At 36.9% G+C, this 22310-nt stretch overlaps 2 protein-coding genes and 1 long non-coding RNA gene across 4 annotated transcripts; 2 read left to right on the forward strand and 1 right to left on the reverse strand.

The window, feature by feature from the left end:
• Positions 1–1964: 1964 nt before the first annotated feature.
• On the reverse strand, positions 1965–16187 carry PDE312 (Nucleic acid-binding, OB-fold-like protein). Of its 2 annotated transcripts, XR_016085152.1 has the most exons (13): positions 15327–16187; positions 15152–15211; positions 15021–15050; positions 14270–14343; positions 11582–11663; positions 8037–8110; positions 7801–7867; positions 6680–6772; positions 4269–4445; positions 4109–4159; positions 3335–3486; positions 2798–2963; positions 2376–2501 (listed from the first exon to the last, which is right to left on the reverse strand). XR_016085152.1 is itself a non-coding variant. In XM_010250578.3 (12 exons), the coding sequence occupies exons 1-12, from the start codon at positions 16086–16088 to the stop codon at positions 2060–2062; spliced, it is 2064 nt and encodes a 687-aa protein (XP_010248880.1). In that variant the 5' UTR covers positions 16089–16186; the 3' UTR covers positions 1965–2059. The 2 variants fall into 2 exon arrangements, 1 of the variants encoding a protein (XP_010248880.1); XM_010250578.3 differs by lacking the exon at positions 2798–2963 and having other exon boundaries at positions 1965–2501; positions 15327–16186.
• Positions 16188–18784: 2597 nt separating this feature from the next.
• LOC104591643 (uncharacterized) lies at positions 18785–22310 on the forward strand. The gene is made up of 3 exons (XR_016085153.1): positions 18785–19175; positions 20692–21284; positions 21384–22310. It is a non-coding gene; the product is annotated as an uncharacterized LOC104591643 (long non-coding RNA).
• Positions 19171–20428, forward strand: LOC104591642 (TLC domain-containing protein At5g14285-like). Its single transcript, XM_010250577.2, has one exon. The coding sequence runs from the start codon at positions 19445–19447 to the stop codon at positions 20183–20185; it is 741 nt and encodes a 246-aa protein (XP_010248879.1). The 5' UTR covers positions 19171–19444; the 3' UTR covers positions 20186–20428.

The raw sequence follows: 22310 nt of genomic DNA on the forward strand, positions 1-22310 counted from the left end.
GTGGTTGAACCGTTGACCCGTCGACTTGTTCAACGGTTTTTGACTGTTTTTTATTTTTTTAATTTTGCTGTCAGAACAGGCTGTCCGTTTGAACCTGACTGTCGACCTAGAAACCGGTGGCCAGAACGGTTCCGTTTCCGGGTCGATTTTTAAAACGTTGATGTGGACAGCCAAAGGTTTCTCCATACGGCGGATATGCTGTTTCTTGAACCCACCGACCCACTAATATGTGATGTAGGCCTTCCTCATCACATCCAATGAAATCGCACTTCCATATATGCTCCATGATCCATCCATAAACGTAATTATATGAATATGCATTTGCAGGATAAGTCGATGACCAGTTTATGCTCTAGGTATGGATTATGCTACATTATAGTAGTGTTCACCCAAAAGCTATAATGAAAACTGCGTTGGATACGCTATTGTTGTTCCTGGCATAGTGGCATCCCAACCAAACCAAGTGATGCAAAACCACGCCAATGGCTCAACCTTTTCTCCTGCCTTGAGCTGTTTTTTAATGTCTGACTTGTATGATGCATTTCTACAAGTTATGGCTTGTACTTGTAGCGCTTGAGGAAAACTCTTTCATGGAATAATTGATTTCTTGATTCTAAAATTTTAAAGTGTCCATTTGTAGTGTGTCCCGTATCCACCCTTGTAGCGGTTGGCATCCCAGATCAAACCAAGTAATGCAAAACTGTGCTAATGGCTCAACCTTTCTCCTGTCTTGAGCTGGTTTTTATTGTTTGACTAATATAAGGTTCAAAATATCAATATGCTTGATACGCCGGTAGGGGCATATCGGGTGATATTGATAGTGTTTTCAACCCTTTTTTTATTATTTTTTTTAAAACCGATTCAGGTGACCGGTTTAAGTTTCCTTCACCCCCTGAATCAGTTAGAACTAGGGGTGTATCGGGAAGCCACCGGCATGATACGTATCGGCCCATTGATACTTTGAACCTTGAGTATGATGCATTTCCATAAGATATGTCTTGTAGGTTGTTTTTCACATGTTGAAAACTGTCCTTGGAAAAGTTGATTTCTTTGACTCTAAGATGGGTACTAGAGGATAGAATTTGATAGAAGTTGATTCGCTAATATTCAGATAGAAATCAATGGATTCAATTAGAATTCAGACAATGATTGGATATGGAATACTACTAATAAATTAAACTAAAAATTATCAGAATATTGCATTTTATCAATGAAATGAACTGAAATATTGTACTGAGACATGCGACATTATCGAATTTGTAAAACTACAAGAATCGAACCAACTTTATCAATGGATGCATTTTCATTTTATGCAAATATAACAATGTACATTTAAATGTTATCAAATTAGATCGGATTGTACCGGATCTGTATTCTATCCAATTATAAATGAATGGAACTCAGATCACCTTGGATGTAAATTGCAACCCTATTCGATAACTACAATGATTTTTCCTCCACTTGTTTTGTTCAATATTTTTCTTTTGGCCGTGTACGCAACTTTGCATCAGTAACCCAATAGATGAAAGCCATATGCCTTTTAGCCCGCATTCGATAGTCTGATTCCAACTCCTTTCCATCGGTTGTATTTTATTTTTCTTACAAATCGTTACTAAAAATAGGAAGAAAACAGGAGAGGGAGAGGAGTAAGCTAGAAAAAACCTGGAACCTAGCGCTTTATAATGAATTGAATGACCCATATCAGTGGTAATTAAGGAAATGGGTTGGCAGGTGCTGAGGCCAAAAGCAGTGATTTAGGGTGCAATTCGACCTACCGTATAATTGATCCCTGTTTGAACACCTAGGAAACCTGTACTCAATTATGTAATTGTAACATTCTGATCCATTAGGTAATTTTCTAAACATCCAAAAGTATGAGCTCGATTGGATGGTCAGTCAGTGGGCAGGCGGTATCAGTTTTTATGTCGTCTCCTAGATGGGAGAAAGAAATGTTGTACGTGGCCTGGAGAAAACAAAATGCTCGTTTGTTCCAGTCTGTAACAAGATTAAATTTGCTGTACACAGAACAACTTGCACACCAAGACTATATGTACTTAAGCTAATTTTCGAACATACCTTCATCTAAAAGTCTAGAAGATTCAGTTCCATTAACAAGAGGCTGAGTTGATAAATTTACACTAGATTCACCTAGAATGCTGTAATCAAAGTCATCATCATCGTCTTCATTGGCATCCATGTCGCTATCTGTGTCTTGATCTTCAGCCACTTTGTGGCCCATTCCTTTCGAATGAGCTTCTCTTTGCATCCGCTGCTTGATGGCATCTTCATAAGACATTTCATACCAGACGGTGCCCTTGCCCACAATAGATTTGTTATGGGCATCAGTCATCCGCTCCTGCTTGCTCTTTTCTGAGTTTTTGGGTTCTCCCCAATAATCATAACGGTATAAAGGGTTTGAAGGGTCATACTGATCCTTTCCAAAATAACTGTCATCAACATATCTCCCTGGCTCTTCCAATGGGAGGCCAAGAGCTTGACGGCTGTAAAGGAGCATATAATTTCATTAAAGGTAACAAAGGAAAAGTGAATGCTTCAAAATTATTATAATAAATTGTTTTAAGATAGAAATAAAACCATGCTTCAAAAAGGTGTGATTGGACATAACCCATTTTTTATAAAAGTGAGGTATACATCTAATTATTAGTCAAACACTACAAGTTTTAAAACATGAAGGATGTTAATACTTGACATAAGAATACTGATGCCTTTCCACTGGGTAAGTGCTCAAATAACTTCCCTTAAAACTAATAACTTTTCACAATCATACAATACTCACCCAAGACCAACTGAGTGGTGGCTCGGTTGGTATGTAAACTGGGTAGTCCCAGAATAGATGCGGTTTTGAGCCCTGCTATCAGCTCCCACCACCATTTGGAGAAGAATTATTAAATAGTTGCTGAAAAAAGTGTTGTACTATGCGAAGGAAAAATGATTTACCGCCCCTATGATGGCATAAGGCGAGTGTTTCAATACCAAAAAAAAAGACAAATGAATGGAAGGTATAATAGAATAGAGTGTTTCACAAGATTCCCGTAGTGCCTTTGAACAACTTTCTAGAGCTTAAGTTTTATGCCTATGGCCCTATGTAGCCAAAGTTTTATCATGACTGTGATTTGTATAAATTATGCAATTCACCACAGGCTTTGTGGTTGAAGGGATGGAAATCATTACTTAAAACCATAAAGGTAGAAGAACTAAAATTGCTAAGATGCAGAGGATGTACCAGCTAATATAAGCTATAAATTTAGAAATATTTAACTAGGAAAATAGCTGATAAAAAATTTAAATAGGAAAATAGTATTAAAGATGGTACCAGCTAATATCTCTCAGCAAGGCTTCTCTTTCCTCAAATGATCGGCGCCAATGGATTAAGTCATATTCATCCATTTCAATATTTCGTCTCAACTTGGTTACCTTATATTCCTCTCCTCTCTCCTGTGCTTCCCTTTTCAGTTTGTTGTTGAGCTGCATCAATACATTTTGTCATAAACGAGGGAAAAAAGAGAGAAGGGATGATATTGTGAATGGCAACTAAATCAAACATGAAACTCTTTAACTACATCTATTACAGAACCTACAATCTTACAAACCATTGGGCATGTATTGAGGCATGGAGAGTTGACTAAATACTAATAATGATTCCTTGAAAACCATACATTGAAGAAAAGAAAACAAGTATAGTGGAAATCTTTGGTTATACATCTAGAAAAAGAATTATGCAAAAAGGAGCATCAGTAACAATGTGGAAAATGTCATTCCCTCCTAAGTTCTAACATCCTATAAATGCAGGTACTGTGACAATTCCTGTAAATAAAGCAAAGTCCAGCTCCAGCCAACAAGGCCAATCTATGATATCTATCCATATTTGGGCAAAAACCAGTTTAGCTGATTTATCCTAACCACCTGACCCTCGGGAAAACCACATACAATCTAGACCATGAAGTAGCAGGCATGGCACCACATGTGGCACAAGAAGAAAAACCATGTAATTCAATCTTGACATGAAAATTAACTGATTTAATGGGTGAGGAATGCTGTAACTCTCAAATCACATTCAAGTTTCTAAGCTATGAAGCAAGTATCTTACTTGGCGCTCAGCACGAGCTGCATCCAAATCAAGTTCTTGAATATTTGTTTTCTGTCAGATAAAAAAATAAGGAAACATTAAGCAAGACTAGATTATGACCATTAAGCAAATTCATTAACTGATATAAATCTATGTACTATTCAAGGGAAATATCACTCACCAGAATCATCTTTGGGAGCAATGTCTTCTTATAATAAGCTTGGGTATATTCAACACAATCTTCTTCATTGAAGTCACTGTTCTTAGTTGATTCAGCAAATTTTCCGTCTTTATATTTATCAGGATTAGCTTCCTCATCATCCAGAATCATTTGTTCAGCAACATGCAACTGCCACAGCTGCAGGTCAGTGAAAGGCAAGCATAGTGAGTTGGCTTTGTCTCAATAAAGTTTCTTGTCTTTAACTCATTATGAATGCCTGAACATTAAACATAGGTACTGGGTATACAAATTTGATTTGCTGTTTGATTACATTCAGGATCATCAGACCTCCGAATCAAAATGTTGTGCAAGACAATTGAACAATAATTTATATTCTGGGATGAATTAAAGGCCAGAATTGATGAAATAAAAAGCTAGAGTTTAACATCTTAAATCAATCCAGCATATGTAGGGCTCTCTCATGGGTTGGATCATTATCCAGATTTGAATTTGATCCTAGTATGCTTGATATGGATATCAAATAGTGGATCCATTTATAATCAGATTGAGTGTGGATCAACCCCAATACAGTCCAAGTGTTACTACATAAATGCACATGCAGCATATAAAACTAACATTTATTTATAGGTAAAATTGGTTTAAGTATTATGGTTTTGATGAGATACTGCTCACCTCCAGGAGTCTCTTCGAGGGAGACCCAACCTCCTGAACAGAGATAGATGAAGGAGAGAGAGAGAGAGAGAGAGAATTGGATTCAATTATGCTGCTCCTTCATATATATATATATATATATATATATATATAGTGGTTTTGGGTTACAATCAGAAATATCCTAACAAACTCTGTCAGCTATAACGAATTCATGCAGAGGGACCAGCTGACATGTTGTCTGGTGAGGCAAGGTACTGAGATGGCTTGCTTCGGTTCTGCCTCAGGTAAGTGTGAGTGACTGAGGGCCTGGGCTTCTGGATTGGATCTGGGCCTTGATTCCCAAAAGTTTTTTATTAAAATACCATTGTTTCATGTCTTGGAAGTCATTTCATTAATACTATATAACATTAATTCTTTTCTATTTCATTTTAGTAATGAATTATAATATGAAAGTCATTTTTAGTTTAATTTCTCAATAAATATATAAATTTGATTCATGTCCAATCTGAACCTGACGTATAGAATCCAATTCCAATCTAAATACTAATAGGATCTGTACAAGATCTAAGTACTGATGGCTGTATCCGTATCCTACAAGTATAGAGAAGTAAAAAGAGGGCTCCAAACTGCATAGAGGGCCTTCCACATCCTTCAGAAATTCTGGGACAGTGTAATAAATGACTTGTTCCAGTCCATGACAACCAGAAGAATTTGGAATCAAATATTATTCATAACAGAAATGGAAATACCTGTCAAGGTCATGTATACATGTCAAAATAAAATTAATTCCAATAAACCCAAGTGAGCAACCATTCAGTTGAAAATATTACAGGTAATATTCTTCACAAATATTGGACAGTAATTAACTACATAAGTCAGATCAAAACAGATTTATTTTCAAGTCGGTATTAGGGCTGTTCATAACAAGACCCAAACCGATCAAACCGACCAACCCGGTCCGATCCAACCCGAGTTGGTCGATTTTTCTTCAGCACCAGTCGGTTTCGGGTTACAAAAAAACATAAACCGATGGTTTGACACATGAAAACCGAAACCGAACCGACCCGAACCGACTTAGATATATATTATATATATATAATATTTCAGATATATTATATATATCTGATATATTTCAGTTTTACTATATATATTTCAGTTTTAATATATGTTTCAGATATATTTCAGCTTTATTTCAGAAATATACATATTATATATAAAATTTCTGATATATAAAATATCAGTTTAATCCATCAAATCATTTTTAATTTCTAGGCATCCAGCCTTTTCTTTCTTAGACTTGAATCCTTTACCATTCACACCGAAAGAATCATTCACAAAACCGACCCAAACCGATTCAAACCGACCAGGTCGGTTTTACTTAGTACTGGGTCGGTTTTGGTTTCATTTCTAGGTAAACCGACCAGGTCAGGTCGGTTGGAAAAACGCCAGTAAACCAACCCAACCCGACCCGTGAACAGCCCTAGTCGGTATAACAAGTATAAAGGGCAGCCCAGTGCACGAGGCACCCACCAATGTGTGAAAAAATATTTCATGTTCTTCAAAAGTGTACTAGAAGCTAATATATTATTTAAATCAGCTAAAAAACCTTTCTTTCATTGCTCAGATCAAATAAAAACAGATTCAGAATGGTACTGTAATTGAAAAAAAAAAACTTTTCTTACATGCCAGTTCCCTCCCCCCCCCCCCCACACCACCACAAAAAAAGATAGAAAGTCGATGCCCTTCCATGTCAGAGTTACCTTATCAACATATGGATGATTTGACAGTAGGGGCTGCTCTTCAAATTTGACTCCTGGTCCTTTTCTTGGAATTGGTGGCCTTCCACAATCCCGCTGCAAAGAGCAGAAGTAGGAGATGATAAGAAACTGAACACTCGCATTTCACAATGTATAGTGAGCAGATGCATAAATAGAGCAGAGCTTAACATGTAACAATATAAATTGCTAGTTCATTATTGTTTTGACTAAATGCAGTGTAGCAGTATCCTTAATTGGCTAAAGTTAAGGGATCTAAACTCAGGACAGACAAAAGTTAAGTTCAGAAAACATGGAGACAGAAAGATAACCCAAAAGACTCAAAAGGTAAGTTTTTCTTCTTTGATAAATAGATTCCAAAGGTACATGTTAGCATAGTTAACTAATGCTACAAATGGAAATCCATCACCAAAGGTTATGATCGAAATGGAAAAAGTGTACCAATTCTCAGATAAAAGCTCACTGGTCCATTACCCCTAGAAGAGCACTGCATGTTAGAACAGGAATAAGGACAATAGTTTCTACTAGTTGCCAGCCCAACACAAACAGTTTTTTTATTTGTTGTTTTGATAGATAATGTAAATTTTGTTGAATATGATGAAGAACAAAGGATGAATCACATACAAATATGCCATGCATCCCTCATCTTAGGCTGGCAACTGCCACCTACCCTCCCCTTTTTACTTCCATAGTCCCTTAGCTGTCCCCCACAATAACTGTATTCTATTTATCCCCCTTTTTTAGCCAAGGCATCAGCCATTCAATTAGCTGATCTATGTACCCTATTGCAACTATCTCCCTTTCCACTCCTCTCCCTCATGATACCTCAATGTTGCCAAAACATGTAATTTTATGTCTAAAAAAGCACAGGCTTGAAGCATAACTGTACAAGGAACTGGAATATGGAAAAGAAATAAGTAATTTCTATGGTGCCAGAAAAGTATGGTACCCAAAACTTTGACCAATCAGAAACCCATGTGAATTTGGATGAAAACCAATTGATTGGTTATCAGTTTTTAGGTACCACACCTTTTCGATACCATAGTGGGACTCAGAAATATCATTAGGTGGAAAAGTCACACTTAATAGAAAGAGTAAGCACATACACGTAATTCATCTGGATTAGTATCTTCATCACGATGAAATATTGGTGGAAACTCAAATCTGTTGAAGCTGCAAATGCAGAGGCAAATAAATAAATAAAATAAAAAAACAAGCAAATAAGCAAGAACCACAAAAAAAAACTCTGTATATCTGAAGCAGCAGGATATAAACTACAACACTCAAAGTAGTTAGAGCTTCAGGGTGTGGAAAAGAAAAATTCAGGAACTGGGTTACATACATGAGGTGATCTATATTAGGATTGACGAAACGCATTTCAATGGGAAAACGAAACCGGTATGGATCTCGTTTAGCCTGCAAAAAGAACAGATAGGAATAGGCTAAGCAGATGTCATAATAAGTAATTTCACAAGAAGCTCTCTTATCAGACCATGGTTTCAAATGTCGCTAATGTCGCCCGACATATGTCGATGTCGAGGCTCACTAACATGAAAATGGATGGTAATATAAAAATTACATTATTTTGGGATCCAAATAACAAAAAAAAAGACAGTTTTTTCTATTATGTCGACAGGATGTCGACTAATGTACATTAATAATATAATATATTAGTATATTATATTAATATAAATTATTCCATTAATAATTTCTATTTAATATTTCAAATAAAATATTTATAAAAAAGAATTAACAAGATATAAAACAAAAGAATAAATTAATTACTTTATAATATAAAACATAAAATATTTTTCAAGTAATAAAATATTAACTAGTTAGTATTTTTTAAAATGTTTATTAAAATAAAAAAGGATTATTAAATTTTATAATAAATCGTATTCTACACTTAATATAAAAAAACAGAATAAATTTATTAAATTTTATACTAAATCATAATTTATTATAAATTTAGTATTAAACATCATAATAAATTCATTAAGTCTTATAAGAATTCAGAATTTATCATAATCTTAATACTACAAAAAGGAGAATCAGTTTATTAAATTTATAATAAAACATAATGTATTATAACTTTAATATTTAAAAAATCAGAATAAATGTATTTCTATTTACTAGTGTGAAATAAATATATTAGAATTTATAATAAATCAGAATTAAAAATAAGAAAAGAAAATATCAGATAACCTTGTAAAAACATCAAAATGCATAATAAATCAGTAAATCATCATTTACTAATTTGTTATTGATCTTAGTTTCTTAGCTTTATATAAAGTTTGGGAATAAGATGATAGTCTACAAATATGTATTAATGCTTCTTTTATCATTTTACAAAATATCATTGCATATTTCATAGTATTTCGACAATGTCTCTAATTTTTACAATATTTCCCCTCGACATTTCTGACATATGTCCTATATTTTGGTAAGCAACATTTCCATCGACATCGACATTTTAAACCTTGTATCAGGCATGCATGGAGAAATAACCAAGAAACTGGGAAGGAAATTTGAAATTGCTAACATATGATCTACATCAACATGAAGTAGATGTCAATGCATCATCAAGTGATGATGTCAAGATCGAAACATCCAAGTCCCCCGTTTTTCTAAGCAGCTTGATAAAATCCTTCAAGACAGTATTCAGTCTGCATTTTGTTGTAAACTCCTTAAGGGGTTACTGTTGTTTCTATCTCCTGTCTTTTGGTCATTCTGTTATTCCTTTTTTTTTTTGGGGGGGGGGGGGTGTACTTGGGTGCTTCATTGCAGTGATTAGCCATTGGATTTCTACATTAGAAGAGCTCAAGAGTGTGTCAACAGACTCTGACCTAAGGCAGTGGCAAGTGGTGGCTGGATTTGCACATCAAAGGAAGGCACTTTCTGTTGATTGGATTGCTCCAGACAGTGAAGTGATAAAAATTCAGTTTTGATGGGTGCTTTCTAGGTAATCCATGACCTCAATGGTGGACAGGGTTTTTAGACATCATGAAAAATAGAATCTATGTTTTTTTTGGGTCCAGTATGAGAGAACTCACTTAGAGCTAGAGGTGTCAATTGGACTGGATTTGGTCCAACCCGATCCAGTCCATGATCCAGTCCAATGTGAGTCCACTTACAAATGGATTGGACCCAATCCAGTCCAAATCTAAAACAAACCAAATCCAATCCAATCCATTAAAATGTAAATGGACTGGATTGGATCCAATCAAAACCAAATGAAATATCAAAAATTATATATACAAAAACAGAACATATAAAAATTACAAAAATATATTAAAATGAAGGAATCTGAAAATTACAAAAATATACCCTTTTGACATTAAAAAACACTTTTGTATAAGTGCTTTCATAAAAGTACTTTGATAAAAGTGCTTTTGTAAAAGTACTTTAATGAAAGTACTTTCGTAAAAGTGCTTTCATAAAAGTACTTTTGTACAAGTGCTTTTGTAAAAGCACTTTCTTATAAATGCTTTTATAAAAGTACTTAAGTACTTTTGTAGAAGTGCTTTTGTAAAAATGCTTTCGTAAAAGTACTTTTATAAAAGTACATGCTTACATAAAAGTGCTTTTGTAAAAGTACTTTCATAAAAGTGCTTTTGTAGAAGTGCTTTTATAAAAGTGCTTTCGTAAAAATGCTTTTATAAAAGTACTACCACAAAAGTGCTTTTGTAAAAGTACTTTTATGATAATACCTCCATAAAAGTGCTTTTATAAAAGTACTTCCGTAAAAGTTCTTTTGTAAAAGTGTTTTTGCGTAAAAGTACTTTTTTAAAAGTGCTTAAAGTGGTTTTGTAGAAGTGCTTCTATAAAAGTGCTTTCATAAAAGCACTTTTATGAAAGTAAAAGTGATTTTATGCCAGCTTCAGTTTTGATCGGTTTCAAATTGGACAAGGGTTTGGCCTCATGATCGGATTATTTGGAAATTTGGTTTAGGTCCAATTCAGACCAATAAGAATATGGACCAATTTATTTTGGATTGGCCCAATCCAATAATTATATGGACCGTCCAAATCCGATTTGATAAGGTTTGGATCGGATTGGATCCAACTCAAAACCAGCCGATTGACACCCCTACTTAGAGCAGAGATGCTTGCTCTTCATGATGACCTAAACCTGGTGTGTTACTCAGGTTGAAGTGGTTAGTAGATGACTGTCAATTATAAATCAGACCTTTGAGGGGATTAAATATTGCAAATCAAAGATAAGAGCATATTAAACAGTCCATGTCATGTTTTGCCATTTCAGTGCAAGAGTAAGAACATGGTTCAGTGTATCTATATTCTTAATAAGCAAATTTTGTGTATCAAGAGTTTGAAATTTTCAAAACTTATATTCTGTTTACTATTTTGTCAGACATAAGCTTAAAAACCATAAGCATTTAGCATTTCAGAGACCCAAAGATATGGTATGATATGCCCAATATGGAGCATATCATATCAATGCTTTGAACCAAGGTTTTCAAACCGTCGTTGACCCGGACGGTTGGACCGTTCGGCCCGGGAACTGTCCAGGCAACCGGTTCCGTTTAACCTAAAACCCGGTTTCTGGTCAAAAACCGTTGAAAAAGTCAACAACCTGTTGACTCGGGCGGTCGAACCATCGACCCATTGACCCATTCAACGGTTTTGATTGTTTTTTGTTATCTTTTGTTATTTTGTTATTTTTTAATTTGTTTGTCAGAACGGGCCGTTTGTTCGAACCGGACGGTTGGACCATCGACCCGGAAACCGGTGGCCAGAACGGTTCCATTTCCGGGTCGTTTTTTAAAAAGTTGTTTTGAACCTTGAGTAAGCAAGTCATGGATGTTGAAGTCCTGCACATATAAAAAAATGTCATATCATGATATCAATAATAAATGCCATCGCTTACCAGAATTTCAACAATGACATTCATGCCAACTTTTATGTGATGACGGATCCAATACCAATCATTGCCTTTTATTGGTACCCACCTGAAAAGCATCAATAGCTGCATATGAAATAGGAGTAAAGTTTTGTGATAATGGTGCACTTAGATCAAATTTAAAATACATTAGCATGCCATGCATTGTCAACATTTAAGTCAGAATCAGATCTCAGGGAAAAAAATAACACCAAGGGAAGAAAGGGGGAAGCAAGGAAGAAAAGGGTCCACCAAAAAGATTTTTTACTCTCTAATGGATCTTAGAACAGAATTTTTTTTCCTCCATTGGTCTAAACGGTCTAAAATCCTTTGAGCCTCGCCTTCTACTGATCAAACAAAAATAAATCTCATACTAAGTAAACATCTATACTCTTACCATAAAAAAATTACAATTCCTATCTAGAAGGAATACTGGACTATTTGGGAGGAACAAAACACACGAAATTTCAAAGACACCAATCCAAATAAGCAATAACAAATCTGATCAAAATTAGAGTTGCCATCCTTGGAAATGCTTGGCATCTTTGTAAATATTTCTCATTTGTTTCTATAATCAATAAAGTTGTGTTACCAATTGAAAAAAAATAAAGGAAAACAATTCGAGTTATTCGTTGAGTGGAGACAAGATAAGAGTAATCCTTCTTTTGAACAGATTGATATCCTTAGAAGCTAATCTACAGTGGCTACTCCATCCTCCATAAATAATAGATCTATAATGATATGGACTCCCCTCCATTGGGTAGAATTAAAATGAACTTGGTTGCAGTATTGGAAACCTGAGGGAATCAGGTACTGGAGGTACTTTCAGGACCCATATAATTATAGGGGATGCTATTTTAACATTCTCTGGGCTAATTGGAGTTGACAACTATATAAAATCTGAGTTACATGATGATGTACTTCAATGACTGAGATTGGCCAACACATTTGGTCTCTCAGCATTGCTCGGAGGGGGGGGGGGGGGGGGGGGGGCGCTCTATGGAGCAATTGGTGGCACTCATTCACTCTTACATGCCATACTTCAACTACTGAGATTGACCAATGCATTTGACCTCTCGGGATTGCTTGTAGGAGGATAATCAAAATCAATTAGGGGAGCTCTCTAAGGAGCAACAGATGGCACCATGTTAGATCTCTCTCTCTCTCTCTCTCCAAATGATTCTAGCAGGATCAACCTGGTAATGGCCTTTTAGCTTGAAGGTTGATCCCTAACTCAAGAAATATCTTCTAGATTTCTTTAGGCAAACATTTCTAGGGTAGGTCCCAACCCCATTAAGAAATTTCCACTTATCTAATTACCTTATATAGCACCCCATGTAGTTGGGATAAGGCATGGATGATGATGATGATCTAATTACCTTATATATGAAACAAAGACAGCATTAGGGCTTATAAAAATAAAAAAGGCAGCATTAGGGAATTAGTTGCATCCTAATTTATCAAGGACAATTTTAGCCATCCAATTCGTTAATATCAATCTTGAATTTTTTACCAAACATTAGGAGGTGGAAGAGTATGCGGTGTTGTTGGGGCTGCTTCAAAATTAGAGGATTGATTTGAGTTTAGAGGATGAATGGGTTTGGAAGTGGAATGCAGATGGTAGTTTCTCAGTTAAATCCCTGTTTCTTAAGCTGCGCAGATCAGGTCAGGAGAACTTCCCTGCCAGGCAGATTTGGAATCCAACTAGTCCCTCCAAGATCAATTTCCTGGTCTGGAGAACGGCTCTTGATAAATGTCTGACCAAGACTAACCTGGAGAGACGTGATATTCAGATTCTGGATCTCTCTTGTAGTTTGTGTGGAAATCTTGCAGAAACTACAGAGCACTTGTGTATCCATTGTCCAGTTTCTTCTTTGGTCTGGGGGCATTTTCTTAAGGTTTTGGAGATTAGCTGGACTAGGCCAAAATCTGTGAAGGAGCTGCTGATGTGTTGGAGAATTGAGGGTCTCAGCAAGAAAGGAAAGCTTGTTTGGAGTACCATTCCGGCAGTTGTGCTTTGGTCCATTTGGACTGAAAGAAATAACAGAACCTTCTGTGGCCAATTTAAAAGCCCAGATGAAGTAGTGCAAAGAGCCGTGGGCAAGCTATGTTCCTGGGTGTTAGTGAATGAGGAATTTAAAAACCAGAATGTATCTCATTTGTTTTGTTCTAAATCATGGATGAGCTTGTAATTAATCTTGTGCCTAGGCAGTTTTAGTGGTCTGGGTCTTGTTGTAACGCTCTTTTATGTGCTGAATAAATTCCATTACCTTTCTCCAAAAAAATAAAATTACCAAACATTAAATAATTGGTTCCCCTCAATATTTTTCCCTTCAAGTAAACAATACATTAAATATTAAATACCATATTATTTATTAGTATAATAATTGACTCCCCTCATAAATTTGTCTTTAACTTCACCCCTCGAGTTAATAGCAAATTAAATGCTACTGCTTATAATATTTTCCCATCTCTTGAGTCATGTCTCTTTGGATTCTGATACTCCACCATTTGTTCTGCCTTCTATAATGCATAATATGATTTAGTCTATAAATTTTCAAAATACAAAAAATGTTTACGAGAGACATGGAAGGATTAGTTAATGATGTAGATAGATTCTACTATTTAATTAATAAACTGTAAGTAAATCTACATGAACTTCACAAATAAGGTTACCCATCATATACTCCCCCAATATCAACAAATGCTCCTTGGTAAAGGTGGAGGGTGGTCACTTTTCCTGCACAAATCTGCACAGCCACAGAGATTTCTCCCACAATTAGTTACACTTGGTAAATATTAAGATCAAACAGCTGAATATGATTATGTAGCAGATACAGATTCAGGAGCTAAAATGTTTATAGTAGATAATGCAAATATTAGTAGGTCAGGAATAATGACCAGCCTTCAACAGTTTATGCATGATCTAGCTTTGCTAAGAAGCTTCAATATGGATCTAAAAAAAATAAGAGGCTTGTTTCAATGGCAGACAAAAAGAATCTCATTTCATGCTATTATTACACCATAACATATCCTGGTCACTTCTTCAACAAGATATATACCGAAAAAGATATTAAATTACATCCAATCCTGTGTCTGATTGAGTTCTAGAAGAAATGGTCTGATATACCAGAAGCCAAATTAAAAAAAAAAAAAAAACTTAAATATTGGAAAAATAAATACTAGGTTGGGCAGCTACAATTGTTCAAACAAAATGCAGATGAACTATCTGTAAATGGTAATAACATAAGTATGTATTTTTTGCAGACGCATAACAATTTCCTGCAGGTCCAGCTGAATGTTCCCGCACAATATTAAACATGCAATGGTGTTTGGAATACAGGGAATGGCCTCAATAAAACTGATAAACATTCACGCATAATCAGTATCAAATCATGTTGTAGGAATGAAAACCCGCAAGGCTTACCTGCCCTGGATAAAAAAACGGAAGTTCGAGCTGCAAAGAAAATCAAATTTGTTAAAAAAACAGCACCACGTGAGAAATTGATCAAGGTTTTGAGGATTCAAGCGACAATAAAATAAACGTACTCATCATACCATATCTTCTTTGTAATCCTTGCCTCGCTTCCTCCTACCAGGATGATAATCTTGGTCATGCTGTTGGTACATGAGGCAATCCAAATTTGAATATTGATTGAACGCAGTGGGAACTAGGGAAAGTTGAAGTAAATAGTTGCAACAAAACAAAGAGAATAGATCCTCGAGTCCAAACCTTATAAGACTCCTCCTCCAAAGCATCTTTGTTTGCCGCAACCCACTCCTTATACTGCTTAAGAAACACCTTATACCTTTCCAAGCACATGTTATCAACATCCCTCCTCGGCGATTCCAATTCATCCAAGTGAATTCTCACTGCCTGCAACTTATGCGCTTCTCGTATAAACTGGAGCTCCTTCTCATCAACTTTCCAGCCTCTCGGCGGCCAATCCCGCGGTGGAATCTGGCGAAGGACTAAGGGTCCATCCCAAGTTGTCTGCAAGGGCTCAGGAATCTCTCCTTTTATCTCGAATTGTTTTGCGAGGTACTCATCTTCCGTCAATCCACTCTCCTCCATTTTCTTCTTCCTGTATTTAGGGTTCAACATTTTGAAAGCTTCAATTGCTTCAGGCGACTGAAGCGGAACCTCTTCCCCTTCGTTCAAGCTCTTGCGTGCGAAATCGGCTTCTGGTGAAAGGATTTCTTCCCATGGAGCCCAACCTCGTTCAATCCAATTACGTCGACGAGCTTCCTCTTCCGTTTCTTTCTCCTTTGGGCGGTAGTTCTCTAAGAACGTGTCGTCGACAGGGAATTCGTCGGAACTGAAGGACTTGGCGCTGAAGTTGCGCGAAAACGGTCGAGTTCCTATGAGAAATCGAATGCGCCATGAGAGATGCGGTCTGCAGATAGGGTACTCAAGCTTGGAGGGTTTAACTAGGGTTTTAGTTGGTTTAAAAGAAGGGAAGAGGAAAGTATGAGTTGTTGGGATGGATTGCATCGTCTTCTCCTCAGTGACTCCCAATGGTGACTGCGTGTGAAGATGGAGGGAAATATTTCCTCGAAACGGATAGAATTCGTTTGGGTGATTGTATGATACGCTCAACTACCAAACTAAGATATACTAATGTCTCTAAACCGTACATTTTCAGTAAAACTCGGGTCGAGATGGTTTGATTGGGTCAGGAACTCGGGTTGCAATCATGGCCTAATCCAATGTGTAAAACTCGGGTCGACACACAAAACCTACAGTTACGAGGTTTGATCCCGCGTCTACTGTGACCATAGGGTCATTGACTAGTTCTATCCCTCTCATTAGCATATGTTAATGTTCTATCAAAATCCGTATACACATGTCACTATGTGATGTATAATTTTTTTTTTTTTAACCCAATATTATCATTTGTCCCTCTCCCTTTACCCTCTTCTCCTCCTCCTCCATCTCTTCTTCCTTTTAGCAGTGGCAAGTCGAGCTCTTCATAGTGGTAAATCGGAAACGACAACGATATTAAGCCTTCGGGAAGGAAGACGATTGGAAAAGGGTAAAATACAATTAAGAGCCAGCCTCTTGCCACCACACTCACTCTACACCCTCTGGACATCTACCACAAGATCATATCGTAGTTGGTGGCAATGAGATTCCAACAGCATGCGATCGTCTTTGAAGCAAATGCAGTTCAAGCAACTCAATAAGGAAAAGACTACGATATCGGAGAAGAACCGTTGGGGTCGGAAGGTAACCAAGTTGACCAAAGAGTTGATCCTCGTCGTCTTCTACGACCTGGATCTTGTATGAAGATCACAGTAGATGCAGCAACGGCGACGATAAAGGGTTTATGGCAAGATGGATTGCTGATCCTCGTTGTCTTCTGCGACTTGGATCTTGTATGAAGATCATAGTAGACACGACATCGACAGCGGTAAAAGGGCTTATGGCAGGCCAAGCAACGGCGACGAACGCCTACAAGACGTAGAGAGCGAACAAGATTAGACGTTGAGAACAAGAAGAAAAAAAGGGGAGTTCTTGGGGCAGAAGGAAGTTCTTCAGCTTGACCGGAATGAAAGACAGGGAGTGGAACAGTTGCATCACCGGTTACCGCCGAGGAGTGCTTCACTGCAGATGCCGCCGACTACGTTCATCGAGCAAAGAACTGTTGCACCGGTTGCATTGTCCCCTATTCCACCGTCCCACATAATCTCGTTGCCTCTGCCCTCCCCTATTCCACCGTCCTACTACTAATAGTAAAGCATAACGTAGTCCTCCTCCTCACTGTCTTCAGTGCGCAATCTAGCACGTCGGAGCAATGCGACACCGCCCCTGCCTCCGCCTTCATGCTCGTCATAGATCACTCTCGTCTTGATCACATCCACTAGGTTCGACGCCACTACGACCACGAACCCCGCTGCAAAACTCTCTGTCACATGGGTCCCAAGCCCATCCCTCATCATACCGTGTCATAGGATCGACTCCTTGATATGACTGTATGATGCCAGCTGCGATGCAATCACGATCATTGTGTGGTTCACTGTGAGAGACACGCATGGTGTAGTATATTGTTTGCCACTGGACAGTAGCCGAAACGCTAGAGAAGAGGGCAACGACGCCTTATGTTTGAACAATCCGAATTTTGATGGAGATAGGACCGTGTGAACAGACCATTCAAGGATGGCAATATTGACGACATGATTTCTAATTTGAAGAGACGGCGGTGATGACTCAACGCGCACCGCCGATTGGATGTTGTAGTGGTTGCCGTTGTAGGCGACGATGCTCTTCTCTACTGGAGAACATCTTTATGCCTGTCGTGTTAAATATAGGGTTAAAATAGTAATTTACTATCTGACTTAAGAGTATAGTTATTCAATTTCCTAAATTTTAGGGGGTAGTTTGTCATTTTGTTAACTATACATTAAATACTATTTATTTATTTATTAATATTAATTTAAGTAATTATTACACAAAATATTTTATTTATTAACAATAAATCAAGTAATCATTTTTTTAAATAATTAACAAAATTACTATTTGTTTTTCTAACTTACTGTTAATTTATTTTATTTACTGTTAATTTAATGTTTACCAATGGAAACAAAGCATAATTTGTAACTGACAAAATTAAGTAAAAAAGTAATTATTGTTGACATAATTTGTAATTATTTGTCATATTTAATTATCAAAAAAATATAATCAATGTTATCTATGATTGTGGTTGTTTATAATAAACAAAATTTATAATTATTTTACCAATAAGTACTGATATTTACAACTAACAAATTTAAATGCATAAATAATTATGGTTATTTCACAAATTATGTAATTAATTAAAAAATGCTATAGCATAAAATATGAATAAAAAATTAACAGAACCTATATCCTTTTAATTTAATTAAGCGATAATTAATTTTCTATTCTTATTATTGGCTCACATTAATTTATGATTTTATCTATTACTAATTTATGGTTTTATCTATTATTTATTTTGTCTCCGGGAGAATGATATAATCATTTATTTTTTTGAGAAATAATGATATAATGATTTCATTTCTTTGAATCCATCAATTATTATAATCATAAATAAATATCGGATTTTCCGTATCGCACGGGTCCCACTAGGCACTAGTATTCACATATAAAAAATTGAACGACACGTATAGAAGAAAGAGAGGGGAAAATAGATAGATTAATTTTGATGTGGTGGTCTGGACGTGAAGCAGACGCAATTATCGTCGCTACAAGTAGTAAAGAATATAGATATTCGTATATTCTCCTGACCTTCGGCTCTCCGAAGTGGGATCAAAATATCAATATATCATCATCGTTGGGGCTACGACACGAAACTGTTTTCTTTGCTTTACGCTCTAATACTCTCTATATATTAGCTTTCGCCCGTCACTCTCTCTTTAAGTTTTCTTTTTATTTCCAGGCACAAGGGTTTCGAAGTTCTCAACATCAAATCTCTAGAGCTACGAATTCGTCCCTGAAATGTGCTGAAATTTGCAGTGTCATCTGTAAATACATTGCTTTCGCGAATCCTGTCGCTTTTTCTCTAGAGCGCTAGAAGGCCAAGGCCTCTGTTTTCTTTCGCAGGTACAATTCTGCAACTCCTCTTCGCTTACTTTCTATCAGGGAAAAACCCTAACCCTAGTTCTTTAGCATTAGTGTCTTTGCGTTCTGATGTAATGTGTGCCACCGCGATGAGAAAACGGGGAAATCGTATGTTATCGACTTCTACAGAGGATCGACAGTTCCGAGCTTTAGAATTGTTCAAGGTTCAGATTTTTTAATTGGTATTACAGAATCTTGTGATTATTTATTTTGAAAACATTGCCGTCCTCGTGTTTGTTTAGTTGGTCTCAATGGAAACCCTAACTCCTATCCCGATCCTCCCTATGTTCTTTTCAATGTTTCTCTCGATCTATCTCGTCGCCTACTATATCGTTTTCCGTAACTGGAGCCCAAAACACCGCACTGAAGCCTCCAGCTGCCTCATCTCTCTGGCTCATGGCACTCCTGCTGTTGTCTTGGCCACTTATGCTATAGCAACACAATCTCCTCGTGGCTTTGCTTCTCCAAACACCAGTTTCCAGAATTTGGTACTTGATTTCAGCATTGCTTATTTCTCGATGGATCTCGTTCATTATCTCATTTTCTTCCCAAACGACATCCTCTTCATGGCTCATCATTTGGCAACTCTCTTCGTATTTTTGACATGCCGATACATGGTTTTCCATGGGGCATTCGCCATTCTCGTTCTTCTCGTCCTTGCAGAGATCACCAGTGCTTGCCAGAATACGTGGACACTCGCCAATGCCCGTAGAGCAGATGTGCCTGCCGCTGCCAAACTGTACAATTTCTTGTCTCCTCCATTCTATGCCTTCTATTCTGTTGTTAGAGGGATTGCTGGACCACTCTTTATCTATGAGATGGGCGTCTTCTATTCAAGTGGAGCAGCAGATGCTGTGATACCAAGGTGGATTTATGTTTCTTGGATGGTTGTGGTTGTAGTGGCAATTTCTGTTAGTATGTTATGGATCTCAAATCTTTGGGTGGAGCTTTACAGAGAAAGAACTGTCAGAATGGAAAAGAAAGTGAGATGAAAGATGCGGCTTTTCAGTTATCTTTGCCAACAATCCTTGACGAGTTTCGTATCGGAATGTCAACTTATTGGTTCTTCTCTCATGCTATGTCAAAAATGAAAACAATTAGCTACAGAGTTCATGACAATGGATTTAAACTTTTGCCTAACTTTGTATCCTCAGCACAATTTTTTGCTGTAATGAAATGTAAAAAACCCCATCTTTTCTCAACTACCAAGTAATAAAAGTTTATTTCCTCTGTAACCTATATTTTCTCGGTAAAAATTATGTTGTACAGAATTGGCAGTTTTTCATAATTTTTTTGCTTTGTTTTTATTCCGTGGGTTGTGGCCTTTTCTGCATAATTTTCTGGTTTTGAATTGCTTTGGATCGTACGTCCCTCCTTCAATCCCCTGTTACTCCTTTGAAAACCTTCTGAAAATGCAAGTGTTTTTTTTAGCATTATCAAGTTTATCCAACAATTGAACTGCAAAATATATGTGGATGATTCACTTTCTTGTTTGCAGTTTGTGGATGTATGTGTTAGCTCACCTGTCAGAATTTAGTTCTTTAGAGATATCTGAGACTGAAACTTAATGCCCCAAACCTTCACACTCTTCAATGTTCCATAAGAATTTGGCGAGATGGGGCTATGTGGAAATTGGTAAGGTCTCCTTATTTGACATGGTGGTCCCTCTTTGATGAGTAGAGATTACAGACACCACTGGTGAATGGTAGCCTTGCTTTAGTGCAAAAGCATTTCGAAAGAAAATTACTGTAGTAGTTAAGCAATCTCTTGTACATATCATATTATGCATGATACATAGAATATTCAAAGCACCAAGAATTATCTAAGATTGCATTCTGGAAACAAATCAAAGTATTATGCCATTTCAAATGTATTAACAAATTGAAAATTTAGTTTTTACAGTGCTGTAAAATTGGACCTGTTCATTACAGCTTATAAGTAGAGATCAAGCTGATGGGGTGTGACTAGTATCGGGGGAACTACTTCAAGGTCTATTTAGTTTTTCCCCAAAGACCAGAAAGAAGATGATGATTTTTCCTGCAGCATTTTTGGTATTGTCTCACCAGTAATCTTTGTCCACGCTGCTGCCAGGTACGTTTGATTGAGAAAGTGAAGAAAATATACAAAGTGGCACTAGTAAACTGCCTATGCACAAAACGCCAGACTGACAATTCTTTAATGTTGATGAAGGAAGCTTTTGGTGATTTAAACCATAATGCCTGGCCTGGCTGTTCCACACTTTCTTGACCTACTACAGATTTTGGTGATTCAAACCATGGAGTTCACTGTAATTTCTGGAGTCTTGGGGGTTATCTTATCTGGATGGTACCCCTTTTCCTGTGTTGTGCATACCAAACTTGTTGTGTTGGTGCCTTGAATTTGACCCGAGAAAAACTTGAAGACAATTTTATAGTGGTCTGTGGTGGAAGCAAAAGACTTCAGTGCAAAGGTATCACAATTGAGTTAGTTGCACTTGGATATTGCAATCTCAGATAGGCAGATATCGCAAGTATCAGGTATCATACACAGGTGGATAATGCAAGTATCCAGGGTCACAGACCACTTGGATATTGCATCACATATCAGGTGGATCCGCAAATCGTCTGGAATCTGGACTCGCAATAGCCTGGTGTCACAGCCTAAGACTCACAGTGAGATCTCATGAGATTCGCGAGATCTGGTTCTTAGTAGTTTTGTGGGGCTGACCCGGTTTAGGGTTTTCTCATTTAAATAATCTTGTATCATCTCGTATATTGTATCTTGGGGGATAGGAAAAGAGGGCAAGAGAGTGTAAGAAACAGGGGAGAGGGAACTTCAGGTGTTTTGAGAGTTAGGGTTTTGGTGGGAGGCTATGAACACTGTATCTGTAAATCTCCATTGTTCTTTATTTTTTGCTAAATAAATTTAACTAAATTAGCAAAAAACAGAAACATAGGGTTCAATACAAATTGGAGGGCTGTCCCAACTCCCACACTACAAAAAATACATCAAGGAATTTAACTAGTTGAGCTAAGGAATGGGCAGCCCATTGTTCATTAGTGGATTTCTTCTCTTTGGAGACCCTCGTGGACGTAAGCTGTAAGTCAAGGGTGTGTTTGTGTGTGCTTTGTTTTTACA

Source organism: Nelumbo nucifera, chromosome 4, assembly GCF_055504915.1.
Source record: "Nelumbo nucifera cultivar China Antique chromosome 4, China Antique-T2T, whole genome shotgun sequence".
NCBI classification, from domain to species: domain Eukaryota; kingdom Viridiplantae; phylum Streptophyta; class Magnoliopsida; order Proteales; family Nelumbonaceae; genus Nelumbo; species Nelumbo nucifera.

Coding starts and splice junctions, on each gene's coding strand:
- PDE312 (XM_010250578.3), bottom strand. CDS start 16,088: ATGCAATCCATCCCAACAACTCATACTTTCCTCTTCCCTTCTTTTAAA. Junction 8,111..11,581: donor ATGTCATTGTTGAAATTCTG/GTAAGCGATGGC, acceptor TTCTTTTTGCAG/GCTAAACGAGATCCATACCG. Junction 2,502..3,334: donor TTGCTGAGAGATATTAGCTG/GTACCATCTTTA, acceptor GCTCCTTTACAG/CCGTCAAGCTCTTGGCCTCC.
- LOC104591642 (XM_010250577.2), top strand. CDS start 19,445: ATGGAAACCCTAACTCCTATCCCGATCCTCCCTATGTTCTTTTCAATG.